The following is a 26946-nucleotide window of genomic DNA, read 5'->3' as shown; positions in this document are numbered from 1 at the left end:
CTGCTTTATAGGTAGATTAAAGATTATGACATGGAGTTAACCATGGAAAAATTAACCTGTTCTGGATCTCAAAGTAAATAAGGGAACAGTAAATAAAAAGGTCAAATATTTTATAACACATGCAGCAGATGATTTTTGATTTGTCCACAGCTGTCTGAGTTTTTATAGTGAAACGAGATATGAAGGAGCAACGGTGGTCTCAGTTTACATCACTGTGGCTGCAGGGAGAGGCTGATGTGGACCAACTGTGTGTTTAAAGGGACAATGAAAGAATGAGATTAATCACGATTAAAAAATAAAAGTGCACTATTAGTGGATCTTGATTAATCTCAATTAATCTTGACAGCCTTAAATTTCATGTCTTCAGGTAATAAAACAGTCATTTTGATGGGCCTTGCTATAAATGTTAGGTTTATTATTTACCAAGTTTGTTACGCCGAATGTTCAATATTACTCACTGCACCTTCAGAAACGGGTGAGAAATTGTTCATTACTTTGCAAGGATTTTATTCTTGTTTTTATAAAAATTAAGAGAGCTTTGCTGTCAGTTTTAAAGCTGACATTTGGTCAAAATCTTAAAAATATTACTGCACAACAGATTTTTAAACATTACTTCCTCAGGTGTGAGATCAAATGTTATAGAGGCTTATTGCATTCACATGACAAAATATTTTAGTTTTCTGATTACTTTTTACCTGTTTTCCTGATTTTGTGACATAACTCCCTCGCAATTCTGAGATAGCACTTACTCAGTAAAAAATAAGAGAAAAAAAATGATGAAAAATTGTGTTGTTTTCCTAGATTAAAGAGGCAATGTGTTATTTATTCCCGTGTATTGCAATTTCCTTCTGTAATACGCTTCCATGAAATGCTTTTTGACATTTTATCTTCCCTCGGAAGTTTCTCGGCAATTTCAGTTGCGCCTTTCGAGCCATGTTTACGGTATTTATGACATCACTTCCGTTAGATGAGAACCTGTGTTTATGCTTTGTACCAATTAGCCGTTGCTAGCGTAAAGCGGCTCACATTTAACCGACACAAAGCTAGCCAAACAGCCCCAGTTTGTGCTCATTCAACAGCTTCATCATGGCCTGTTTCAGTTAACCAGGGCGGCTTATTCACAGCTTTAGCGCCGGCCGTTTGGGCCACTTTTCTCGGTTGAAAGTTCAAGCTACTCCGGTACTCTGCTCGCCTTCTGGGTAACAATGTTGAACGGGGTTACTCTGCGGGCTCAGATCGCCTCCATAATCGATGTGCTGTCCAAAGCAGCCGTGGCAGAAATCTCCAAAGTTGTTGAAGATGGGATGGTGGTGTTGCGGCTGGAAATGTGTCAGCGAGAAAATGAGATCAATAAGCTGAAGAGCAACATCGAGGTTCTGCACAAGGAGCTGCGAGCAGTCCAGGAGAGAGAGACGAGGGAGACCCTGGGATCTGAGAACCGGGGGAGAGATGGTGAGATGGGTCAAACACAGAGACAAACGGGGCTGGGCGATATGGACCTGAAATCACATATCCATAAGCTAGTGGTGATACACGGTTCATATTTCAATATTTTTCCGTAAAGCAATACCAAATGGTTGTAACAAGACTAGATCTATACGCTTTTATATGATTGTAGTACAAATGAAACAATACTGATTCTCTGGCAACAATAACTGATGTCCTTTTGTCACAATATTGGGCAAGTTTCCATCTTTAGTTGAAAGAAATTGCAGACCTCGGTGCTCAGTTGAAATTGTGTAAAAACATTGGCAACATTCCTGCATATTAAGGTGTTTGTTCTCTTCTTAAACACCATGTGTTCAAAATAATAAGATCTTAATCATATGAATGATTGATATTTAAAAAGTACAGAAATGTGCTTAATCTTCTGTCATATTTTTAAACAAAGGAGAGAGAGAGCACTGTCCAGATTGCACAAATACATTGACAACATTGGTTAAAGTGGGTGGAACTGGAGATGAGTGTGGTCTGTAGTGCCACACTGTTAAATAACCCTAACCATAGGACTTAGTGTGGGCTCCAAGGTATGCCCTACCCAACTACCTTGCCCTAACTCTAACAGCTTAGTGACTTATGCCTAAATATAACCCCCTTCAGGGCCTCAGACTGAACAGCTAGCCTTAACCCTAGGACTTAAGGTGGGCTCCAGGGTATACCCTACTACCTTGCCCTAACCCTAACCGCTTAATGCGGCGTTATTACATAATGGATTAAAAATGTATTACGTTATTCCATAATGCGGCGTTATTACATAATGTGGCGCTACATGGTCTAATGTTGTGATGGCAAGCAAGAGAAGCAAGAATCAGATCGTGCCCTCTGAATGTCAAAAAGAATATTAAAATACATACTAATATTAAATGCAGTGATTCTCAAAGTCTGGCCCAGGACCCTCAAGGGGCCACAAGACACTGAAGGGGGTCACAGGACGCTTTCTGAAAAATAATGAGAAATTTAAAAATGATTTAAAGTGGTAAATTTGATCAGTTATTGTCAAAACTATTCTCAGAGTGAGTTCAGATTAAAATAAGACCAAAGTTATTAAGTGAGAACCTAAAATGTAAATTTGTACAAAAAACTTGAACCACTAGGGAAGTGGGGGTCCCCTGTCTCTGATTCTGTTTTTTGGTGGTCACGGGATGAAAAGTTTGGGGACCCCTAGTCTAATCAGTTTGAATTACCCGTATTTTGATCAATTTTAACTTGTATTGATAGGTATCGTCATTTCCCTGGTAGATTTTCTAAAGTGAATATTTCAGACTATATCAGTATTCTGTTTATTGTGAATCTAAGGGTGCTTTCACATTAGGCCCATTTGTTTCGAACCGCGCTGTGGCACGATTCCTCCCCCTTTAGAGGATTAGAAGATTATTATTGTTTTGACCCGGCAAAAAGTCCATCCTGCAGCCATGGATGATTAAAATTACTTTTAAGATGCCAGCAACTTCGCTCTTCATATCTGCACATCTACTACAACTCAGAGGATTAAATGGGCTCAAGCTGTGCAGATACAGCGGCTTTTAAGGTGACAGGAGACTTTTATTGCCTTTGCACATCCTCTCACTGACTCCAACAGATCGTTTATTGGCTAGATTCAGGCCTGGTGCCTGGGTGCGGTTTGTTTGCATTCACACTACCCAAAAGTACCAGACTTTTGGCTCAGTTGCACTCTGATCCGGGATTGGGCCCCTAGTGTGAAAGCCACCTTAAGCTCAGTTTATACCTTCGCTACAGCCTCTTTATTTCAAGTAACAAATAACAAGATTCCAGCTCCAAATACAAAATGCCAAACCAGGTTGAAGCTGATGAAACAATCCAAGTTTTATTGGCTAAATTTTCAATTTCAGTCAAGCATGCAAACAATAGTTTGTCAGTTTAAAGAAACAAAAGGGGCTGTAGACAGCAGCTAAACAGAACAAAACGAGGAAAGACGAGATGACGGACACAGCGATGATCTGTACTAGGACCCCTATCTTATTATCATTATGTCCTTAGGAAGATGCCCCTACAGCTGCCAACTGGAAAACTACCTAATGAAAAAATACAAACACTGAAAAAGGGACTACCTGGAAACTACAGCCCGAATTAAAACAACACTAAGAAACCCAGAAATGCATGTGGAAAGCATAAAAGGCCTTAAATCTGTTTGGATAAAACAAAAAGGAAAGTAAGGAGAGCCAATCAAGCTGCCTTGGAAAGAGTGTGTGCTCCACCTCATGCTCTCTCTGCTCCTCCGAACACCCCTCCTCCGCTCTCATTGCTGAGTACACTCAGGTCTTCTACAGCCAGAGGGAGACTAGAGATGAGAGAGAACATAGCCGCATGTAATGTTCTGCATGGAATCTATACTTAAGCTTTAGCTGGCCTACGTCACTATAAACTCTTCTAGTGCTGGCTGGAGATTTAAATGCAGTTTCACCTTTCACCACGTCTGGCTGCTTCATGATTGTAAATATACTTTTCTGTGCATGATGTATGTTACTGGAAAACACTGCTAGAGGACATGTGTGAGAGTTGAAGTCATATGCATCTGCCTGATGTGTGAGATGTAAACTATGAACATGGATACAGTGAATATGGTGATTATTATGAGCTGAAAACTAACATAATAAACATCAATTATCAACAGAAACATTAGATCATACCCATGACTGGGATCAGAGTACACCATCTGCACTTTGTTTCCCCAGCAGTTTTCTCTGCATGGACATAATGCTCCCGGTGCATCGGTTTAATTGGTGACCATGTTAACAGGTGACATTTAGCTGACTGCGTTCGTAGATCTCATCATTATTGATGGGAACAGAAAGAGTTGCTGTGGATGTCTCTTTGTTAATTTTTTTGTTATATTGTCAAAATATCATCTTCAGATGTTTTATAAAAAGCTGAAATGAGATAACCAGTCACAGAGGCCCTCCCTGAAAGTCACCAGTTTACACGGTCACTTTTTGAACCGTAACACCTGTCAGATTTTTTTATTTCAAGTTTTAAATGTTAAATTACTGTCTGACAGAGTTTATCTGTTCACAGCATTGTAAAGATGTGGAGAAATGTGGACTTGGTTTATCAGTTTGTCTCGACTGCTGTGTTGACTGTCACACCTCCTCCACTTCCACACTGCCTCTACCACACATGTGTATACTACATCTCATGTCCGTGCTGCATTAATTTTAGAGGACATGCACACTCAGCCGACAAACCAACGATGGTGATGTGCGGCGGCAATAATGTGTCTCCTAGTTAACATCGTGTATATCTCTGTGTAGCTCTGCAATACTGTACTTCAACTAAACTGGAGTTGGCATTGACATTTCTATGCTTACTGTATATTACTATGAATGATATTTTACAACAACAAAGCATTAAATAATAAGGAGAAGGATCCTGGGTATAGTTATGATCCCACAAAGAAGTCCATTGTATTTTAGTGAGCATTTTGCAGAGCTTTCTAGCATGTTCTAGCTCATGTTTATCCATCAATACATTTACTGTGTTTGCTAATACTCTCTGATCTCATAACTTTGCTTTCTGTCAAAGCAGTAAAAAAGCTCTAAAAGCCACTTTACGCTACTGGATTGATGCCAGACAGGAGAGAGACAGAGGCATCTATGTGTATGGGAACATATCAGAGCATTTAGCAACTACTGAATTAGCATTACGCGTAAGGAGCTGGTGGAGACTAAAAACAGAGCAAAAACAGAAGCAGACCAAAATGTTAACAATAAGAGTACAAAATGTATCATCAAAATACATGGTACAGTCTTGCTGTATTCTTAACCTATTCAGAAAAATGAGTTAGCATGAAGTTGTTTATAGTATCATAAATCATGGCTTCAGGCACTGGTGTTCTGCACAGTGTAGCTGTTGTGTTCAAATAGTCATCTTCTGTTTTTGAGCTGCTTTGCTTAAGTCTTAAAATTTTGTGTTTCTTTCACAGCACAAAATTGTGCAATGTTAAAAGGAAATATTTCATTAAAGTTTGTTTGCATCTCAAATAATGACCAGAAGGGTGCGCGATGTGCAGAACTTTTCGGCATATTTGGGCCAAAAATTGAGGCTGAAGTAAGGCGTAGGTGTGGCAAGCAGACTGCCTGAGGGTACCATCTGGCGGGAAGGAGGATTGACACAATCCTCCTGGATGTAGGTTGCCATGAGCCTCTGGCTGTGCTGTGGATGTCCCAAGGGTTAGAAAACCACTGGCGGTCTCTGGGTGTATTACAGGAGTGAAAAGGCCCAGAAAAAAGAGATGCTGTCGAGCTTGACCTTGGCTTCCCAGGCAAACGTGTGTTGATGACGAGCTTAACTCTGGCCGCCCCTCCTGCCCCTCTTCAGTTGTGGGTTGCAGCACATCAGGCCCTGTGACGAATCTTTTGTTCCCTACATGCCTAAAACTTCTGCACATGACTGTATATATTCAAGTATGAGACACAAAAGTCATCACTGTCACTAACCAATAAGAATGAAGTAACTTATCGCTTTAATATGCATATTAACACTGACTGACGTACAGTTATCACTTCTTTTTTTCAGATACTCAGAGAGATGTTGGTGATGAAAGGATCTTGGTGGAAAATGTACTTGGTGAAAAAGCTCAAAGCAGCCTGACCTTACCTGAGGTGAAGGTGAAACAGGAACCTGTTGAAGAAAGAAGTGAAGAGGTCAGAGGTCAGTCTGACCAACCCACCTTGTACGAAGGTGATGGTACGCAGTGGAGACCGGCAACACAAACTCAGTCGGGGCTCAACAACTCAGATTACTTAAATGTGGGACAGACCTCCATGTCATACCTGCCTGAGTCTTCTCTGGACCCTGGTCTGGCTGAGCCCTGCACAAGCACCAGTGGGTTTCAGCCGAGCCAGTTCAGCCGTGGACTGCTCGGCTACAGTCAGTACCGTAACTCATTCAACTCATCGTGGAGGAGGACGAATAAGCGGTTAATGTTCAAGAAAGGCTTCCACTGTCCGTACTGCGGCAAATATTTTGAGCGATCGGGACACCTTGAGAGGCATAAGAGGATTCATACTGGTGAGAAACCGTATCGCTGTGACATCTGTGGGAGACGCTTCAATCAGAAGTGCAGCCTAAAGGAGCACACAAAGATTCACAGAAAATGTAAGTATAAGACTTCTTTGGTTAAGTGTTGCTGCAGTAAAACTTGGAAAAAGATTATAGAGAATATCAAGAAGTATAAATCTTGCTTTAGTCAATAAATCTGCATGTTGACTTTTATAACTTTATGGGGCAAAAGAGGGCAAGTAAGCCCTCTGTGTTAAATTTATCTTTCTTCATTCTCATAACAAATATCTGAAACTGGCTTGTACAGAATGGCTGATTTATGTGTAATTAGGCGGTCCATAATTGTCTCGAAGCTCAAGGTTTAATGAATGCTGTTTAGAATATCTGTGAGTCATTTTGAGGACCAGTATTTTATCACTTTATTAAAAACACACTCCTAAATCTCCCTGACACACCTGTAGCTTTGTTATTTTTGGTTTTCTTTTTGGTTTAATTCAGTCAGAAGTTTCCCCTGCATCAGAGAGGAGAGCTAGCAGAGGAAATCTGTGTGGTTCAGGAAAGAAGACGATTTAAGGGGGTAGTGGTTTACAAGTTGTCGGCTGACAGCTGTCTTCACCTGGCTGGCTATAAGAAGAAACGCTTTTTACATCCTTTATGACAGTTGTCCCCGGTCTCCACTCAGAGCCCCTTCCCATATGTGTCTTAAAAAAGCTGAGCCCCCAAATAACTCACAGTGATACAAAACCGAGCTAACATTTTAATGGCTGTCATTATAAACTGAAAAATATGAATCACTAGCTTTGTTCAGTCAATCAGTCTTTATTTATATAGCTCCAGTTCAAAACTAATGTTATCTCAAGACACTTTACAAAGAGGGCAGGTCTAGACTGTACTCTGTTATATTATTTAAAAGACCCAATATGAATCCACCATGAGTTTTACACTGAGTCTCATGTAGCAAAGTATTAGTGGCAAGGAAGAACTTCCTTTTCCCAGGCAGAAACCATTAGCAGAACCAGACTCAGCCATTAGCTGGAGCTGTGTTTGTAAGTGGATAGAAAGAAACTTGTAAAGAAAAACAAACAGAGCAGAAGCACTAAGATACATTTATAGCTGTCCAGGCTATAAGTGTATCTTAAAGCTATTTTCTTCTATATGGCTACAGTGTTGGTAGGATAGTAACAACATGTGAAGAGTAGAGCAGTAGCCATGTTTGATAAAATACTGAGGTTGTGTCTGAAATCACTCTCTATTCACTATGTAGTGCACTATATAATGAAGTCCTATTTGTTAACGTATCAATCCAGTGTAGAAATCCACAGTGGAATTTGCAAAATTGAAGTTAATTAACGAACTTTACGAGCTGAAGACTATTATCTATCTGTTGGTATTTTTATTTTTTGTGAAAACACGTTGCATTTAATATTAGTTTTCAGTGAAATTCCACAGTTGTTTTCGATCCTCATCCTCAGTTGTCATGGAAATCTACGAGCCGTTGTTGCTAAACCTTTTAATTGTTAGACGGCGATGGAGTAGTGACCGATATAGTGGAAAGGGAGTAGGGAAGGAGTGAGTGGTTTTGGACACAGCCTGAATGTTGGCGTTAGCTGCTAAGATGAATATAAAATGCAGAGGAATCATATTGGTAGTTAAAGCAGTTGAAGCTAATCAGCTCTCAGATTCACTTTAACTCTTAAAATAATAATAATAAATGTAGGGCTGATGTTGGTAGTTAACACAGGTGTAAACAGGTGAGTCCACAGCAGCAGGCTGTTATCAAAGTAACATGACATGCCATGCAGCAGCTGATCCAGCCTTTATGACGGGGATGCCCAGCAAGGGCCCTGACTTAAGCTGGAGTGGCATGACATTTGTGTGCACACCTGGGTGGGAAATTAGCACCTGCCACCAGCCAAATGTGGGAATTGCTGAGCAGTGTCAGGTCAACCTACCAGCCACGGGGGTGAGCAAATAACTGAATGATTTTGTGATGGTAAAAAATTAAGTCCTGCCCTTTTTTTTTTTTAATTGCTTGTTTCACCAAACCTACCCTACCAACTTCAGCCTGTGTCAGAGCTCCTGATAATGTTTACCGTTGGCTGTGTGCTGGAATGGTTTGACTCAGCGTCACGAGTTGTGCTGCACCTAGTCTACCTGTTAAGGTGACTTTTAACTGATGTTTTGCTTGTCTTAATGCCAAAGTAGTAAGTCAAGGCCTGAATTCTGATGTGAGATTTCAGGAATCATGCACAGAATATTGACTTCTCTTGATTCTGACACTTCTAATGCAGAAAAAGGCTGCGTGGTAGATGTGGAAGCAGGAAAAGGGTCGTTGTTGGCATCTTTAAAATAATAAAAACATCCCAACATTTCCTACAGAATGACACTGTACTGGGGTGGTAGGGATGGCCATCCAATCCTGCATTCATCAACAGCACATTGTATAAAAACACCCAATAAGATTGCTTACCTGTTGCAGTGTTTCAGTAGATACTCAAAATCATAGCTGGTGAGCTGCCTGTGAGGAGGCTTGTTGATGAGGTAGCATATCACAATTATCATCCTGGAGTACAGAAGGATATTTGGCATATTCACAAGAGGGATCTGTAACTAATAGTCGCTGTCATGCATGCAAATGTTGATTAAATGCAAAGCAAAAAAAAAGGCTGCACAGATGATTTAGGGACTTGTGTTTAGTTTGTCCATTAAACTTTATATGCTGTTTGTTGTTAAAATGCTAAGAAAAAGATAAAATTTTGAGTTTTTCTTGCTGTTTTTTATTCAAACAGATATGCAGCAACAACCACCTCAGATCCAAGTGAATCAAGAGAAGCAGATCCCTGAGGTGACCCCACATCCTGATACTCATCAACCTGACAAAGAGAGCCAGAAGAAAGCAGAGGAGGTCCTGTCAAAGAAGCAGGATGCTGTCCCACCACCTGTACGAGTGAAATCTGAGCCTACAGAGGAGAAGATAACTCAGCCGGTCTCTGAAGAAGGAAACCAGCAGAAGGAAGGAGGAGACAACCTCAGTGAGAATTTTACATCATTTCAAAGAGACGGCCAGCAGTGGATGTCCACATTACAAGAACAAAACGGCTCAGAGATCAGCAGGACGGAGTATCACAGCAGCTCAGCGCAGAGTATGCCATCCTTCCAGGGAATAAATCAAATTCTCTCTCCACCAGCTGAAGCCTCATGTAGCACATTCTCCTTCCCAGAGAAACCATACGGAGAACAGAAAAACAGCATGATGTCCCAAACCCCTTATGGATCCTCAGATACACTCATGTTATCAGGCGAAGCCGGATTGCACGGTATGGTGGGATCTACGCTGAATCACCACATGCAGACAGGAGATGGGTCGTTTCATATGATCAAACCAAAGAAATGCTTCCTCTGTTCGTACTGCGGTAAGATCTTTGTTCGCGCCGGTCACCTGGAGAGACATTTACGGATTCATACAGGGGAGAAGCCGTATGGCTGTCATATCTGCGGGAGGTGCTTCAACCAGAAGAGCAGCCTGAAAGGACACATGAAGACGCACAGAAATGGTAAGAGGGCCATCACATTACCAGATAAGATACTGACTACAGAAATTGTTTTTAAGTAATGCTTAAAGAGGAAAAAACATGTCCAGACGCTGAAAGATCTGCCTTGTGTCTGCGTACTGTGCTAGCTTAGAAGTATGCTTTATGAGACACAAAAGCTCATTCTGAGTCCACTCATCATCAAATTTCAGTGACACTTAAGAGCAGTCAGATGAGACAAATGTCACCTCTTGGTGTCTGCATGATTAATGTGAAGCACAGTAATGAGGTAAAAGGTGTGCTGTAATAATGCAACATGAAGCAATCATACTCTGACTGCCTGTCTGTGGCTTTAGTGCAAACTGCAATGACTCATATTACTGTAACCTAAACAACTGTGTTTAGGTGTTTTAACCCATGAGTCCTTCGTTTTAAGTCCATGATGATGCAGCGATGCAGCTATAGCAAAGTCAGAGAATAGAGTGACAGCCAGGCTGACTGTTAACACAGTGGCCACTAAAGCGAAGTTAAATCCATGATAAACACCGTACTTCCGATAAACCTTTCAAAATAAGTCTGTAGTTCTTGTTTTTCCCAAATGCTTTTGTTGTGGATGCCCACATCAGGAAATAAAGTTTTTTTCAGTCGCAGCTTGCTTTTTAAAGTAGATTTTAGTTTGAAAACTTGACATCTGTTGCTACCTGCTGCAGTAGTCTCAAGATACATCCTGTTTAGTTTAATCTTCTTTTTAAGTAGTTGAAGAGGTTTTTAATAAATTGCAGATACTTATTTCTTTTAATTTACTTTTAACAAGAATACTCTTTAATTTTATTCAGTTTGTCCTGCAGTATCCCTGTGCTGCTGTTGCTTGCTCTGCAGGTTTAAATATGACGTTTGTTGCTGCTTCCTGTTGCTTTGTGAAGCCAGCATGAAGTTTACCATTGGGAATGACATTGTTCATGCATTTAAATCATTTTTGGTCTTTGAATAAGATGTACAGTTTCAAGTTTACTAGAGCTTTGTGTAATCTTTCATATAATACCAATGACAAGAATATTAATTATGATTTAAAAAATGTTGTATTTCATATTGGATATTGTACTGATTTACTCGAATCAGATCAGGACTGAAAGAAAGTGGATTAGCCCATCTCTAATCTGTACTAGTGCATCTCAAGAAATTACAGCATCATGAAAAAAGTGCATTTATTTCCTGTGAAAAAGCGTAATTTCCATATATCCAAAATTCTTCCTAATATTTCAAACTTATCTTGTTTTAATCTTGCTGATTACAGCTTACTGCTCAAGAAAATGAAAATATCACTCTTTGTCAAAATACTAGGACATAACAAGATACCAATAAAATATGTTTTGTCTGTAGTTCAGGAGTGGCTTGACATTAAGATCACAACACTTGTAGTCCATTTCCTTGACAAGTCTGTGCCCCTGACTTCAGCCTCAGTGGATCAAGACTTCAACCAAGTTTTTGAATCTGTACCTTTGTGCACCTTTTCTTACAACACTTTTCCCTTCCAGTCAACTTGCCATGAATATGTTTTGATACAGCCTCTGAGAACAGCCTGCCCTTTCAGCATGACCTTCTGTGGCTTTCCCTCCTTGTGGAGGGTGTCAGTGAGTGTCTCCTGGACAACTGTCAAGACAGCAGTCCTGCCCAAGATTGTGGTTGTGTACTGACCCAGAGTGAGAGAATAAAGGCTCAGGGCACCTTTGCAGATTGGACTTTTCTACAACATTCTAGTATTTTGAGATAGTGGATTTTTGATTGTCATGAGCTGTAATCATCAAGATTCAAACAAAAAATGTCTTGAAATATTTCACCCTGTGTCTGTGGATCTATAACATATGGAAGTTTCACTTCTTGAATTAAATCACAGCAAAAATGAATTTTGTCATGCTATTCAATTTTTTGAGCTGCACCAGTGTTTTGTACAAGGACACTACTTCAATGTAAGGAGCCAACAAAAAGTGAGTTCATGATTTCTGTTTGTTCATTTAACAGGAGGAAACACAGACATGCTGGAGTCTCATCATGTCATGTTTTCAATGTCTGATAATCTTCTGCCGAAGGACCAGCCAGAATCCAAACACAGGCCAACAGCTGCTGAAGGTCAGGTACCCGGCTCTGCATATACCGATGCCACTGGTGAGCAAGCAGTGATGGTTAAGCTGGAGTCGAGTGGGAAGGGTCTTCAGACTGTAGGTCGACCAGGGAACAATAACGGCATCAGAGCAAACGATCAAAGTCAGCTGTGGTCATCTGGGATGGAAACAAGGAGTGATACCAGTGATCCAGATGCCTGCATACTCTTACCTGATGTCAAGTATCACATCAGTCCTGGAGCAGCCAATGAGCAGGAAGGATACACCTCACCGATTAAAGACCTGCCTTTTATAGACAACAAAGACAAGGATGACATAATGCACAGTGATCCGTATACGATCATGGGAATACAGTCAAGGAATTCAGATTTGACTCTAGCACCTGAGCTGCCAAATCATCACATTATACAGGCTGTGACTATTGACGATTACACCTCATTGGGTGAGGGAAACCCTGAGGGAAGGGTGTTTGAATTTGAAATGATCACCTCGGGCGGCAATGAGGACAGCTGTGGTGGGGATGGAACCAGACAGAACTGCTTTATATGCTCAACTTGTGGGCAAAGCTTTGATAGTTTCGAGTTATACCAGAGGCATCAGTGTCAGACGATCAGTGAGCAGACCTTCAGCTGTCATATATGTGGGAAAAATTTTAATCAAATGAGCATTCTGAAGCTGCACCTCAAGTTGCACGCAGAATAAAAAAAATCATTTGTAACCCACATGTCGAGGAAAAACACTGCAAAATATCCCTCACTTAGCTGCATCTCATCAAGTCTTGGCACTAGTTTATTTTTTCTTCACTGCCAAATCTGACTGAGAGCTACAGCAATACTTGAAATGTCCAAAACTTCCAAAAGCTTCCGTCACATTTCAAGTGATCCTGCCACGTTGACCCACTCCATCCAGTCATGTATTGAGGACTCTTTGAGATGATTGAGCATTGTTAATCATAAACACAGAAGGTTGAAGCTTGTGAAATTTCAGCCTAATATCTTAATTACTGTAAGAAGAAAGCAAACTATGTTAAGTGTCTCATGCAGCGACTGTATAAAGTGTTCAGTTGGACAAAGCTTGGATCATGCCAGCCATTTGGTTAACAAAACCAATCAGCAATACTGTGGTCACAGTATTGAAAACACTGACTGAAATTAACTGCTAGGAACAAAGAGGTGAACCTGAAGTGGGTCCTTAGACTCCTGAAAACCATCTATTACTCACTGGCTTGCAGTCATATCAGCCATGTCCTTCATTATTTCTCATGAGTATCCTTGTTAGAGCCAAAAATATATAAAATTTATAAAAAAGAATCATCCCACACACAGTTTGTGCCTACGAAGTCATGAACTATTCAGACAAAAGGTGCTTTCAACTAAAAGTTATCACAACTTGTCACACCACTGATACAGAAGGAACAGTGTGGATTCTGCCCTGGTTTTGGGACAGTGGACCAGCTCTTTACCCTTGCAGGGCTTCTTGAGGGAGCAAGGGAGTTTACTCATCTAGTTTACATGTGTTTTGTGGACTTGGAGAATGCTTACGATGGTGTCCCACAAGGGGTCATCTGGGGGATACTACGGGAATATGGGGGACAGCAGTGATGAGCCATCAGGTCCCTGTATGACCAAGTAAGAGCTGTGTTTGCATCCTAGGCACAAAGTCGGACATGTTCCTAGTGGCAGTTGGCTTCCACCAGTGCTGCCCCCTTATCTCTGATTCTGTTTGTGGTTTTCATGGACAGAATCTTGAGGCGCAGGTTTGGGTACCTCAGAATATCGTCTCTGCTTTTTTGCAGACGATGTGGTTCTGTTGGCTTCTTCTGCCAGGGACCTCTAGCCGGCACTAGGGTGGTTTAGGGGTGGCCTAGTGCAAAGTGGCTGGGATGAGGGTCAGCACCTCCAAGGCCATGGTACTCTCTTGGAAAACGGTGGATTGCTCCCTTCGGGTGGAGAGTCTTTGCTCCAAGTGAAGGAGTTCAAGTATCTTGGAGTCTTGTTCACGAGTGTGGGTAGAATGGACCATGAGATTGACTGGCTAATTGGTGCAGCATTGGCAGTACCGCAGATGTTGGACCAGACCATTGTGGTGAAGAGGGATCTGAGCTGGAAGACAAAGCTTACAATTTACTAGCCAGTCTTTGTTCCAGCCTTTATCTATGGTCATAAGCTCTAGGTAATGACTGAACGAATGAGATTGCGGGTTCAAGCAGTCTAAATAAGACTCCTTAGGATGGTGGCTGGGCTCAGTCTTAGAGATAGAGTGAGGAGCTCAGACATCCAGAGAGAACTCAAGGAGTCGCTGCTCCTTAAGCTTGTTGAGGTGGTTCAGGCACGGTTGATCAGTATGCTTCCTGAACGTCTCCCTTACCCCAGGGCACCCCCAGGACTCACTGGAGGGATCATATATCTCATCTGGCCAGGAGACACCCCTGAATCCCCCAGGAGGAACTGGAAAATGTTGCTGGGGAGAGGGATGTCTGGACTGACTAGCTTAGCCTGCTGCCACAGTGACCTGGCCCTGGATAAGTGGAAGATTAAATAGTTCCTTTGGCCCTGCAGGAAGAACTTCCTCGAATTTAGGTGTTTTCCTACTGCAGGAACCAGGGTCTAAATTGAGTTCTAGGATGATGAATCTACCACATCAAGAGTTTCTGCTCAGGTGGTAGTACTTTCCTAAGAACTATGGGGGTTAGGGCTGCAGCAGTGAAGGTCTCTGATCAGTAACTAGGTCAAACACTTTGCCAGTGACCCTTACACCCAGATCATTACCATTTTAACGGTTGACAGACATTTGTTGTAGGCTCCTGTCAATTTTAGAGCTCAACTAAAGAGACCAAAACCAAGCCCAGCTGCCCTGTTTGGAATGAGTTTTGGAAAGCCATCACTTTGGTGACCGAGCACCTACACTCGTTTGATAAGAAAATCTAATTTCACATTATTGTATTGATTTACTTTGTCTTCCTAAAACCTGGTTTCATCAGGATGCCAGGACTTCCTGATGGAAACGCAGACAACACTGAGCCTCAGGGACCATCTAGTTCCTTGAGAAGAGTACTGAAACCTAATAGTTCTGGTTGTACTTATGGTAGAAGAGCACCTCATACTACTCATAAATGGCTGTATGACTATTAGCATTACTTCTTAAAGATACCTAGATAGCTGTCATGTAAAAGACATAATTACACTCATCTCGTCATCAAGAAAGTAGCGACATTATTACATTACCTTTTTAGGTGTTAAAAGATACAGAGGGAAATGCATAAGGCGAGGCAGTTTTATAAATCAAACAATTTAAATTAATTTACAGACTTTCAAACAGATCGTTTTTAATAAAAGAACATTAAAAGAGTAAAATGACAATAAAAATGAACTACTCTAACCAAAATGGTTATTTCTACCAGGCTGTATACAGGCTTATTTCTACTGTAAAAATCGGCATTTAAACGTAGGGTGTGTTTGTGAGTTCTGGTGCCTCTGTAGCCAGCTTTGAATAGATACTCGAGGAACTACAGTATTTCGTATTTGCACATTTGCTCATTTTTTTCAGCAACCATGCTTAACGCTTTGCCTTCAGTAGCAAAAGCTATTGCTTTCTGGGTTGCAGAAACATTTGTTGCTCTTAGCAACCGCCCGTGTCACTCACCTGGAGCCAGTGCACCAGCTGGGTCTAGATAAAGTCCGTCTTATCTCCTACGTCCAACTTAGCTGCAACTCACCTTTACACTGAATGTACCAAGTGCAGCATGGGACTGTCAGGGTCGCATTTGGTCTTGTCATGTGTGCTCACATTAACGCTTGCTGAACGGGGAATGTTGCAGAGTAACACACTTCCCTTCCGTCCCAACTTCTAAACAACTATTTACAGAAGATTTTCACAACACAACACAAACCAAAAAGAAAAAAAGAAGTCATAATTTCCTGGTAGAGCCAAGGAAAGGCTTCTTATAGCGTGATCTACCATGACTTGTGATAAACATTAACGTATCTTGCACAGTGTTTAAAATGCCCCTTGCGCCTGCCTTGCTTCTCTGTCTTATATGAGGAGTCTTTTCAGTCAAATTAGCGCCTCACAAGGTCTCTCAAGGTTGTAGCTAAGTCCGGCAACATTTCAGCCAGTCGTACAATCAGCTGGTGCACTCGGCTCCTGATCCCTTATGTATGTCAATAACCATTTAAGGAGTGGTAACTGCCATAAGATGTTTCCACCCTAACTTCAGTTTCTTCCTGCCGGCTCCCTTAGTAATGTTCCTGCAAAAAGTCCAGGTGAGACAATGTTGGAACGCAGCAAAACATATTCCTGATATTTACCGCGAGCAAGGGGGGAACAACAATCTCTAAATCCTGTGAGCAGTGCAACCGATGTGATCACTGTGCACGCAGTAGAAACTGCATAACTATGTTTTTGTGTTTTAATTTGAGGTCAGTATCAAATGTCATGCCACAATAGACTGCTAAGATAACTGGCCTCACAGGTTTGTCTTCCCTTAACTATATAATATCAACATTTGTTATTTAAGTTTCACATTATCAGGTGGAATTTCATTCTGTGGTGTAATGTTGTCATTGAGGAACAGATCAGAGTGGATTTGCTTACATCGTAGATGGACTGTCACTGCATTTAGACTGACATGAAAACAAGGTTTTTTCAAAACACTTTAAAGAGATGGGTTTCTTTTTTCAGACAACACAATATTCAGAACAAGAAAACAAAATGAATTTGCTGGATATTGAAGAGATAGGAATTTGGACAAATCACGGTATGAACAGCTCAAGGGTCTTTATTTAGAATGTAAACAGCTTTGATAAGATATTATTGCTGTTGCCAGAGATATTCTGAAGGATAATTTAGGAGGTGTCACCAAGGGTTAAATATTTATAAGTCATAATGTACAGTCTGTAAAAAAAACAAACAAAAAAGATACTTTGCTAAAACGGGCAGATAAAGGTGTCTATAAGTTAAACTAAAACGGTCCTTGCAGAGCGCTGTACTCCAAAGGTGCTTGTGTTTTGTTGATTGAAAAGTATTCTGCTTTTAATTCTACCGAAAGTGGAGCAAATTCTGTGCCTTTTTTAATTTAGTCCAAGGTTTCACTTGTACAAAATCCAAAATGACAAAAAAATGAATATTATATGGATTCTCAAAACAGGATTATGATTTGTTGGAGAAAATGGAAAGGAAAATTAATTTCAAGGTTTATTTATGTTGGGAAAATAACACCTCAATGCAAAGTTCAAGTGTTTTGAAACTCCACTCTTTGTGGGACCTTTTACTTTGAAGGCTGTTTTTGACCAGCTTTACAAGTAAGTGACGTGATGTATCTCAGAAGACTATTTCTTTCAGGGTGCTCATTTCAACACTCTGATTTGCACTCACACGAAGTGCAAAACTCCTGAAAATATCTTGAGTTTTCCAGTGTGAGCTGTGTGTGGGAATGCAAGCAGAGGTTTTCCCTCTCTACTGTCTCCCAGCCCCCTAGTATTTCCCCTTTCCTTGATACCTCCATTGCCTGACATCCAACCTGCAGGAAAACTTCCTGCTGTAAGGGACAAGTGTGAACTAACAAGTCAGTAAATACTCTTGGTAGGTTACCCTACAATTTCCAGAAATTTTTCAGGTGGCATGGATGGAAATGGGCGGTGTTCTCCATAACTAGCAAATCTCAGTTAACCTGTTGTCGCTGAAGTCTGTATGCTGCTGTAGATGGTGTTTTTGTTTCTCTTGGTAGGTGGTAAAATGAGTTGCCCTTCTCGGAGAAAGGAAGTTGTGTGAATCGAACAATAAACAGCCAGTATTACCACTGAACATGGAATAGTCTGGAATATTTGCTGCTTTGTGCATTTGTTTGAAAAGGGTGGCTAGTCTCAAAGAGGTCATTAAAACAGTTTGACAAAACCAACACTCCAGCTAAGCTCGCAGAAGGAGCGCCTGTTAAACAAAACCCTCTTTGATACAGTACGATAAGTGCCGACATTTTTCAAACTGAATCTTGAATCCTGTAAGTTCAGAGATTCAAAACCTTGTTGCCAACTTAAATGTTCAATATTTTCTCCTGTTTTTATGGTGTTTTCAGTTTTATGTAATTTACTACACAGACTCACTGATCAATAATTGTCCTTTTTATATCCATATGTAGCATGATTCACGGGTAATCAAGTAATACAGTTGATCACATGTTAAATTATGTTTAAAGGATAAGTATAATGAACATATCCAGTTATCTTTGTTTAGCTTTTTGTATTTTTAAATAAAACTGAAAAAATGTCAGCAAAATGTGGAGTCTGGAAACTGTTTTTTTATTTACAAGTGTACCAAAATGATTGTTGTATGTTATTTTAATGGATAAATGATAATGTATTTTTTTCTTTATTTGATATGCCAATTTTTCCTAAGTAATTTGAGGCAATTCTGCTACCAATTTGGATATATAATTTTAGTTAAGACCTAAAATTTAAGTCCTTAAAATACACTTTAAGGTTAAAGGATGAACTAAGAAACAAACTTTAGTCTTTAGAACACAATTTGCAAGGATAAACACTGGAAAATGAAGAATTTGACTCTAAATATTAGCATATGTTTTCCATCTGCACATATGGCACATCCCTAGCTCCTTCAATTTTCTGCTTTTCTCCCTAGGGTTTCCAGATTCAAGATAAGTAAGTAAACTTTGACTTTCACCAAACTGAAGAGGACCCACTGGAGATCCATGAGGAATTCACAATCTGAATCACATCTCTAAGATCTCAAATAACAGTTTTTGTCTTCCAGGGCCAAATTAACTGTAACATAGTTGTCTTAAGAAGACTTTTAAATCCAGTTTCTGTTTAGTATGTCAGTGTAGTTGATGTGTTTTGTAAAAACAGGGGCTGTGGGTTTACAATAATGGACTGACAGTGGTTAACTTTTTAGAATTCACCAATTCAGCCAATACAATTCTGATATTTTGGTTATAGATGTTAAGAAAGTCATATAATGTAAACCTATTTGTAATGTTGAACCCATACTTCTCTTAGCCATGCTTATTTTATGTACAGTAAGCAATCCCTGCACATTTAAGACTGTGCCATTTCATGATTGACTCATATAGACTTGAAAAGCTAAGTAACTTATATATTTTTGGCCCTTTTACCTTTATTGGAGGTACCGGACAGTGAATAGTTGCAAACAGGGATTAGAGAGTGGGGAATGATGTGGTGAAAGAGCCACTAGTTGGGCTTGAACACAGAATGCCTGTGTACATAGAACAAGTCCTGACCACTAGTCTATCTGCGACTCAGTAACCTAGTGTTTTAACAATGAAAAACCTACAAGTGATAGTAAACAAAGAATTCTTAACACAATCAATGCAGAGAGAATGACAGAAGATACGGGGATACATTAATTTATATTAAAGTTTTAATGGAATACTCTACTTTTGGCCAGACTTTAGGAGAAAATAAAATTCACGCCTCACAGGGCCTCACTGTCTCTTCCTCCTTCTCGGTTGTGATTTCACTGCGCCTCTATTACCGTGTTTACGGTATACCCCTCCGCCATACGGAAGAAAAGGTTCCAGCTAGCTAGGGATGTCAAATGCATAGCACGTCGCTCCTTTTTGCAGTTTTTATCATATTTATTCCGCAGGAGGGCCTTTTAAAATAATATTTCTGCCTCACATATTAAACTAAATACAACATGGCGACGTGCATTTCCTTTCAAAGCCAGCTGTCCTCAATAATGGAGGTTTTGGTGAAAGCAGCAGTGTCTGAGATCTCCAAACTAGTCGATGATAAATGTGCGTTTTTGCACCTTGAAATATCCCGAAAACAAAGCGAAAATGAGATGCTGAAGAGGAAATTATCAATGATGGAGAACAAAAATGCTCAGTTGCAGCGAGGGTTTGGTAAGATGTTTATTTTTACTCATTATTAAGACTGATTGTAATTGGTGTTTACATATCGAGGGTCATGCATGTGGTTGCAAATGTAAATACTCTAAGGATGCATGGTGGACATGCTGTTGTTAAGAATTACATACAAGTCTTTGTTATGCATTGGAAACATTTCTTTCTTTTCTTAACCGTATTTGATTTTAATCATTGCATTTTTAAAATGCACTTATTTTCCCTTTATTTACCAGAGAACTACATGGACCGGGGAACTGACGTGGGGGGTAACTGTCCACGTCCCACAGGAGATATGAAGGTCTGATTTATTTTAATTGTTCAAATAAATGATTTATTCAACAATGACTGACCAGATATTAATGATTTAGACGCACTGTTTATTATCTGTTAAAACAGGGCTAATTCAGAAGTTGCCCAGGGTATCTGACCATGGTTGTTATTTTCAATACTGTTTCATTATGGCGTGTTTAAAAACAAAACAATCGCTGTTATGTCAATGATCAGCAGTATGTAGGACTGAACAATTAATCAAAATGTCAATAAAATAAAAACATAGACCACATGTATAAATCAGGGCCGTAGCTAGGGAGTTTGGGTGAATATTACACAGGGCCCCCCGGCTAGCCAAGGAACAACTGTTGCATCATTTTTACAAATATCTGTACATTTTAATGTATATTAATTTCCCCATTTATGAGCAATATTTTTACTACAGTAAATTAATTCGTTTTTCAATCATTATTTTGCAGCACTGGACTACAACGTTTGGACATTATTAAGGGAGGGGCAGGGGCCCTCCAGTATTGTATTTTAATCTGTTTGATACAAACTTCAGTCAGTTGACCGATTTATTTAGTCACTTTTGATTCAATAATGACACTAATCAGTAACAACCCCCCCACCGGAGGTTGCAATGTTTCTTAAAGGTGAAGTGTGCAACAAGAATATCTTTTATTTAATGATTTGCAGTGAAGTTGTCTTACATATCTTACACTGTGCAGATGTAAAATTAAATTAATCAGTTGAACAAGGTAAAAATTATCCCTCCCTTTATTACAACAAATAGTTTTGAAATTGCATTATAAGTAAAAAGAATTGGAATTGAAAAAAAATGTTCAAATTGTAAAAAAAAAATGAAGGAGGTCTGAATACTTTCTGAATGCACTGCACCGTGGAGGGTTAAGCCTCCAATGTTTGCAGCCTTAAAAAACCTGAATAAATCTTCTCATAATGGGTGCCTGTCAGTCCTGCGCTATTGCTCTCAACCCACCTCCACCCCAGAGTATCTCTGATAGGAAATTTAAGATGTTATCTCATCACTTGGAAAATTCTGCATGTAAAAATCTGCACATGGTGATGAGGTTGGGTCCTGATGCCCAAAAAACATGTGAGGCTGTTTTAATAAATAGTTGAACAATTACAAATGTGGGTTGACTAACTGAAATTCTTTAAATCTAAATCTGTTTTAAGTTATGTAAATCATAATTTATCTCAATAATCTCAAATGAAAGTGGAAAATACAAGTCACAAGTTATAAATCAAAGTATTTTATCAGATTAGTAAAATGAAAACAGCTGGCTGTACTTTAGTGAATAGTCTGGTGGTTGTGGAGAGCCCTGTGTAAGCCTTTTTGGCTGGTATACAGTTTTATTGAAGACAAAACAATACAACAAAAAACTTCACACTTCAAACTATTTGCAAATTTGTTCTTTTAATGTCCCTCATAGCTTAAGGCACTGTTCATCAACTGGTGGCCTGAGGGCCATATCAGGCCCCTAAAAGATTCCTGTCTGGCCCCCAGAAGATCATTAAATTCAGAGAGGAGGAAAAGAAGATGTTATGGTTTTAAGAGTATCTTTTGGCTTTAAATGTCTGCAGCTGTTAAATCCACCCCGAAAACAATTTATATTGGTATAGTTTTAGACTTAACATTTGATCTGTTTTTACGGTAATTCACTTGTTAGCCATTTTTTAAAGATGGGTTAAGACTTGCAGAAATGTTGCAAAAATGACCAGAGAAAGTTGTTTAAAAGGGCAAAAATTGTTTAAAGAGGAATAAAGGAGCATAAAGGTTTAAACATTGGTTAAAAGTGGCAAAAGCAGTGCAAAAAAGTAATAAAAAGGGTTAAAAACAGGTAAAACTGGATGAAAGAGTGGCACAAATGGAATGAAACATGCAGGAAAAGTGGTTTAAAAGGGGTTTAAGAATGGCAAAAATTGTGTTAAAGAGTCAAAAAGAGCAAAAAGTATCAAAAAGGGGAAAAAAGTGGCAACTATATAGTAAAAATAGACTGTCAAAGTAGTGAAAATAGGTCAATGAGTGGCACACAGGGGCAATAGTTGGCAGGAAAGTTGCAAAAAAGGGCTAAAGAGTGGCAGAATGGGCGAAAAGTAGCAAAAATGATCAAAAATGGGTTAAGAATAGCAAAAAGTTGTTGCAAAAATGGCCGAATGAAGTGAAAACGGGTAAGAAAGTATTAAAAATGAGTTAATATTGGTGCTAAATCACAATTGGGGAGGGCCATTCTCTGGGATTTTCAGGGGTCCAGCCCAAGCCTGTCTCCTTGTGGCCTGCTAGATTCTAGATAATAGGGATAGATCTCACTGGTGATGTCTAAAAATGTCCTGCATTTTGAAAGACAATAAAAATAATAACACAATAATATGTTAATCAGAAGACAAGTTATTTAATTTTTGTTTACTTAAAAGTCCACCCCCCAGAGTCTCTGTCAAGACTAAATCTGATCCTTGTGCAATTGTTCTTGATGATTCTTGTCTTAAGGCATCCGTTCCCAACCTGGGATCCAGGACATCCTGGTGGGAGGCGCGAGGCTTTGCGTGCTCTGGGGCTACAAAAATGATATGAGCACATGTTGACAAAAACATGATAAATTATTTAAGTAGTTTATACAAAGGTCTTTTGATAAGAAATACATAAATAGGTCTCTTTCAAGGTTTTATCGGTGAAACAATCTTGTTTTTTTTTTTTTTAAAGTAGTGTGTCAGTTTTTTCTTTTTATGTGGGTCTTGGGGGCTCAGCTTTTCTTGGGTACTTGTAAGGTGGGCTCCAAGGAAAATGGTTTGGAAACATGAGCTTAAGGGTATGTCTGTTTTGTTCTGCCTCCGAGTAGCAAAAAAATTTTTGTCGTTCTTTCTGTCTGTAGTTTCCTGAGATTGCAGATGCCTCTGTTTCATTCACAATTAAAGAAGAGAGTCCAGATGAGACGCTGTGGATCACTGACTCTGCTGGATCCATCGGTAAGTCGAAGAATGAAGCAGCTTTGCAACAAATAACTCTAAATATTTCACGCTTTTTGTTTGTGAAAAACCACACGACCCATCTTGTGACTTGCAGGTCCTGCTGTTCAGTTCCCAAACCCGGCTGTTGCTCCAGAGAGCCGGCGGCTTGAAGGTGACCGTCAGATAAACCCTTCAGAGGTTTCCAGGCAGAAAACATCTGAGTTTGGTGAGTTGTACAACTCCAGTCAGCTTTCAGGAGACATCAGTGGCCTTCAGTTCAACATAAAGACGGAGAAGGAGGAGAGCCAGTCCAGATACAGTGGTGATGGGTGTCAGCATGGCGTGGGGAAGCAGACTCAGCTCACTGCTGATTTTTCCTTGGACGAACGGGAGAATCAGCTCTGGTCGTCTATTATGGAAAGTGAGGACATTGATGCAGGCTTTCCTGATTTTTCCAGTGTGGTGGAGGAGTATTCCCAAACATTCCCGGAAAATCCTGACTCTCATGTTGGTTCAAACAAGTTGTCTGGAGTCCAGCAGCTGTCCTCTCAGAGGCCGTGTAACGGGATGTACAACAGTGAGTATCAGAAGGACGTCCCACAGTCGTCCAGTTTCCAGTCCAGACCTCAGGGCGCTCTGTCGCAGCAGGACCGGCAGAAAGAGGACATTTACTCATCACACACTGCACATCTGAGGCCGCCAGATCAGCACACAGAGAGGGACACTTCAGCTGGAGATAGACTCGGCGTAACTCCATCACAGAACACTTTTTCATCAGGCAGCTTCTCCTACCACATCCCCCACCGACCCCCCTCCACCATGGCACGAGGCCACGTCTGCTTACAGTGCGGGAAGGCGTTCAGCCGCCTGCATCAGTTTAAGCTTCACCAGCAGAGCCACAAGAGAAAGCGTGCGTTCTGGTGCGTCGTATGTGGAAAGAATTTCCAGTGCTCCTCCCACCTCAGCATTCATCACCGCACGCACACGGGCGAGAAGCCATTCGGCTGTGGACAGTGCGGGAAGAGATTCACGCAGCAGAGCAGCCTGAGAGTCCACCAGCGCACTCACAGTGGGGAGCGGCCGTATAGCTGCTCGCTGTGTGGCAAAACCTTCATCATGATGCATCATTTGAAGCGACACAGAATCATCCACACGTACAGCCAAGGAGGAGACGTGTAAAGCAAACTGCTCAGGAGAAAAGACACAAGTGACCCGAGGAAACCAAACAGAAGAGGCATGGAGATGAGGCATTTTGTCTTGGATTTATACTCATGGGACATTTTTCACAAACTTTGTAAATTAACGCATATTTGACTATGCAAAGATCCACATGGGCGGATTATAAGATGCTTCGTTTTTTTAAATGCTTGTCTTAATATTATTTAAACTGTCACAAACACCAGTATTTTGAAGACACCTCTGACGCTAGATATCCCAAAAAAAACAAAAACAAATCCAGACTCATTGAAAAACATCCTGCTGATTCCTTCTGTTTACCTGCTTTCTGATCTTCTCTCATAGATACTGTTTTAGCTTCTCATGTATAAATCTGCCTTATTTTTATCCCAGCACTGAGACTTTAGAAGCACAAGATGCTCTTAAGCTCCCATAGAGTCTTTCCCTTTCATTCAGAGCCAGTGAAGAACCTCTCAGGATTCAATTTGGTGTTAAATTGTAAAAAAATCCTGCCTGACTATTGTTTAAAGGTGATTTTTTAATTAAATGTGTCCCCCAGTGTCCTTTTACTCTTTGTTATGATTTATAATAAATTATTGAAATCAGTAGACAAATGTTTACTGTTAGAATCTGCTCTTATTTTGTACATTTTAAGTGAGATTTAGGTGGATTTTTTTTCTGTAAACTGTGCATTTTTGCTTTTTTAATACACGTGAACTTCATTTAAGGCCATAAAAACTCGTTCCAGGTGAGTTTTTGAGAATCTCTGTTTACAGTGTTTATGTGTAGACAGAGAAAACTGAGTTTTACCCCTCGGTTCCACTTTCATGGTCACAAAGGCAAGTCAGCCTGACGTCCATTCATATCGATGGGAATGTTCATGATATCTAACATGCTTTGCAGAACTCTGAGGATGTTTAAAAAGGTTCAACAAGGAGCAGAAACCATTTTCCCTTTGCATGGAAATGCAACTGAAAACTGAAAGAAGTTTGAGATTTTGCATACAGAAAGCAGACACTGCAAAGGCTTAGCTCTAAGCAGGTGAATTTGCGTAGTTTCTATTGAGAAATATCCTTTTATAGACAAAAGTTTAGCTCAGTGGGTAGAGCAGGCATTCACGTACAGAGCCTTTAGTCCTCAATGCACTGATAGGACCAGTTCCCGGTCCTAGCGCTCTTTGGTTCATGCCTTCCCCTTACTTTTTCTCTCCCTACTTTCTGTCTTTCTTCAGCTATCCTATTTAAATAATGGCCAAAAGCCCCCAAAATAATATAAAATACACATTTCATTATACTTAACCCTCAGGAATCACTTTAATTTACTACGCTTTAAAGTCATTAAGGACAAAGATGTCCTTATTTGACTGTTTTTCTCAAAAATGAAACCATCACATTACAGAATTCATGATTATATCATGCAGTGGCTATGAGATCAAAAAATGTGGTTTGAATGGGCGTCAATGGGGCGTTTGTATTCAATATTTGATTGTTTTGATCAGAACTGAAGTTGATCAAAAGATTTGACCAAAAAAAGCAGAAAAAAATGTTAATCTATACTATTTTTTTGCTGTTTTTGGAAGTGAACCTTTTTGTATGGAAGTAAAACAGTGTCATCTGATTTAGAATTTTATTATTTTATTTATTTATTTTTATGCATTGAAATTGTCCATCTGTATTTAACTGTTTAAATTTTCAATATCTAATTTAAACCTCATTTTTCTGTGTTCAAAAGCTATTAAATAAAGCTATTAAATAAAAATTCAATGTTAAAAAATGTAATTGGCAAAATATTTAAGGTGTTGAATTCAAATTAAATATTTTCAGCTTGCTGAAATTCAACTGAAGAAAATTCAACCCCAAAATTCAGTGTCAACGGATTCCGCGTCAACTAAGGACACCCAGGGAAAAGGAATTGATTCTGCATCAAGTCCAGCCAAAATCCAGCCAATCAAGCCACACTTCACTGGTCACATGATGTCGGTTAACAGATTGTGAACAGAAGATGAGTACGTCAAGTCTTTGATTCTGAAGTTTTGACGTTTGTTTTTGTAAGATCCAGAAACAGACTATAACTGACACGTGTACAATAACAGAATCAATAGATAAAATCTGCGCTGCAGAACTTTTGATGAGGCACCTTGAATATTTTGCCAATTACATTTTTTAACATTGAATTTTTGTTTTATAACTTTTGAACACAGAAAAATTAGGTTTAAAATTAGATATTAAAAAATTTAAAGAGTTCAATTCAGAGGCAAAAAATACAGATGGACAATTTCAATGCATACATTTTCAGTGCTACAATTCAATTGTTTAAAATCAGAGGCATTAATTTCAGAAAAATAATTTGAATGTGTAAATTTTCAGTGCTCTAAATTCAATGACTTGTAAAATTCAAAATCAGATGACACTGTTTTACTTCCATATTTTTGTCCTTAAGTGACTCAAAAGGGTAGTCAATTTTAAATTGGATGCTACAC

At 39.7% G+C, this 26946-nt stretch overlaps 2 protein-coding genes across 2 annotated transcripts; both read left to right on the top strand.

The window, feature by feature from the left end:
• The first annotated feature begins 992 nt into the window (after positions 1-992).
• On the top strand, positions 993-18426 carry LOC121520171 (sal-like protein 3). Its single transcript, XM_041803520.1, has 4 exons — positions 993-1452; positions 6034-6615; positions 9309-10073; positions 12069-18426. Exons 1-4 carry the CDS (start codon positions 1206-1208, stop codon positions 12869-12871), a joined length of 2397 nt encoding a protein of 798 aa, XP_041659454.1. The 5' UTR covers positions 993-1205; the 3' UTR covers positions 12872-18426.
• A 1287-nt stretch (positions 18427-19713) lies between these two features.
• Positions 19714-25020, top strand: LOC121520172 (zinc finger protein 27-like). The gene is made up of 4 exons (XM_041803521.1): positions 19714-20048; positions 20285-20349; positions 23216-23309; positions 23407-25020. Exons 1-4 carry the CDS (start codon positions 19841-19843, stop codon positions 24468-24470), a joined length of 1431 nt encoding a protein of 476 aa, XP_041659455.1. The 5' UTR covers positions 19714-19840; the 3' UTR covers positions 24471-25020.
• The last annotated feature ends 1926 nt before the right edge of the window (positions 25021-26946 follow it).

This window comes from Cheilinus undulatus, linkage group 13 (genome assembly GCF_018320785.1).
Source record: "Cheilinus undulatus linkage group 13, ASM1832078v1, whole genome shotgun sequence".
NCBI lineage: Eukaryota > Metazoa > Chordata > Actinopteri > Labriformes > Labridae > Cheilinus > Cheilinus undulatus.
Note: the sequence above shows the minus strand (reverse complement) of the source record. Positions and strands in the feature narration are given on the sequence as shown.

What these genes read in the sequence shown, in the direction of transcription:
- LOC121520171 (XM_041803520.1), top strand. Translation starts at nt 1,206, where the DNA reads ATGTTGAACGGGGTTACTCTGCGGGCTCAGATCGCCTCCATAATCGAT. An exon ending in TGAGAACCGGGGGAGAGATG is followed by an intron (nt 1,453 to 6,033) that starts GTGAGATGGGTC and finishes TCTTTTTTTCAG; the next exon opens with ATACTCAGAGAGATGTTGGT. An exon ending in CATGAAGACGCACAGAAATG is followed by an intron (nt 10,074 to 12,068) that starts GTAAGAGGGCCA and finishes TTCATTTAACAG; the next exon opens with GAGGAAACACAGACATGCTG.
- LOC121520172 (XM_041803521.1), top strand. Translation starts at nt 19,841, where the DNA reads ATGGCGACGTGCATTTCCTTTCAAAGCCAGCTGTCCTCAATAATGGAG. An exon ending in TCAGTTGCAGCGAGGGTTTG is followed by an intron (nt 20,049 to 20,284) that starts GTAAGATGTTTA and finishes TTTATTTACCAG; the next exon opens with AGAACTACATGGACCGGGGA. An exon ending in TGACTCTGCTGGATCCATCG is followed by an intron (nt 23,310 to 23,406) that starts GTAAGTCGAAGA and finishes TGTGACTTGCAG; the next exon opens with GTCCTGCTGTTCAGTTCCCA.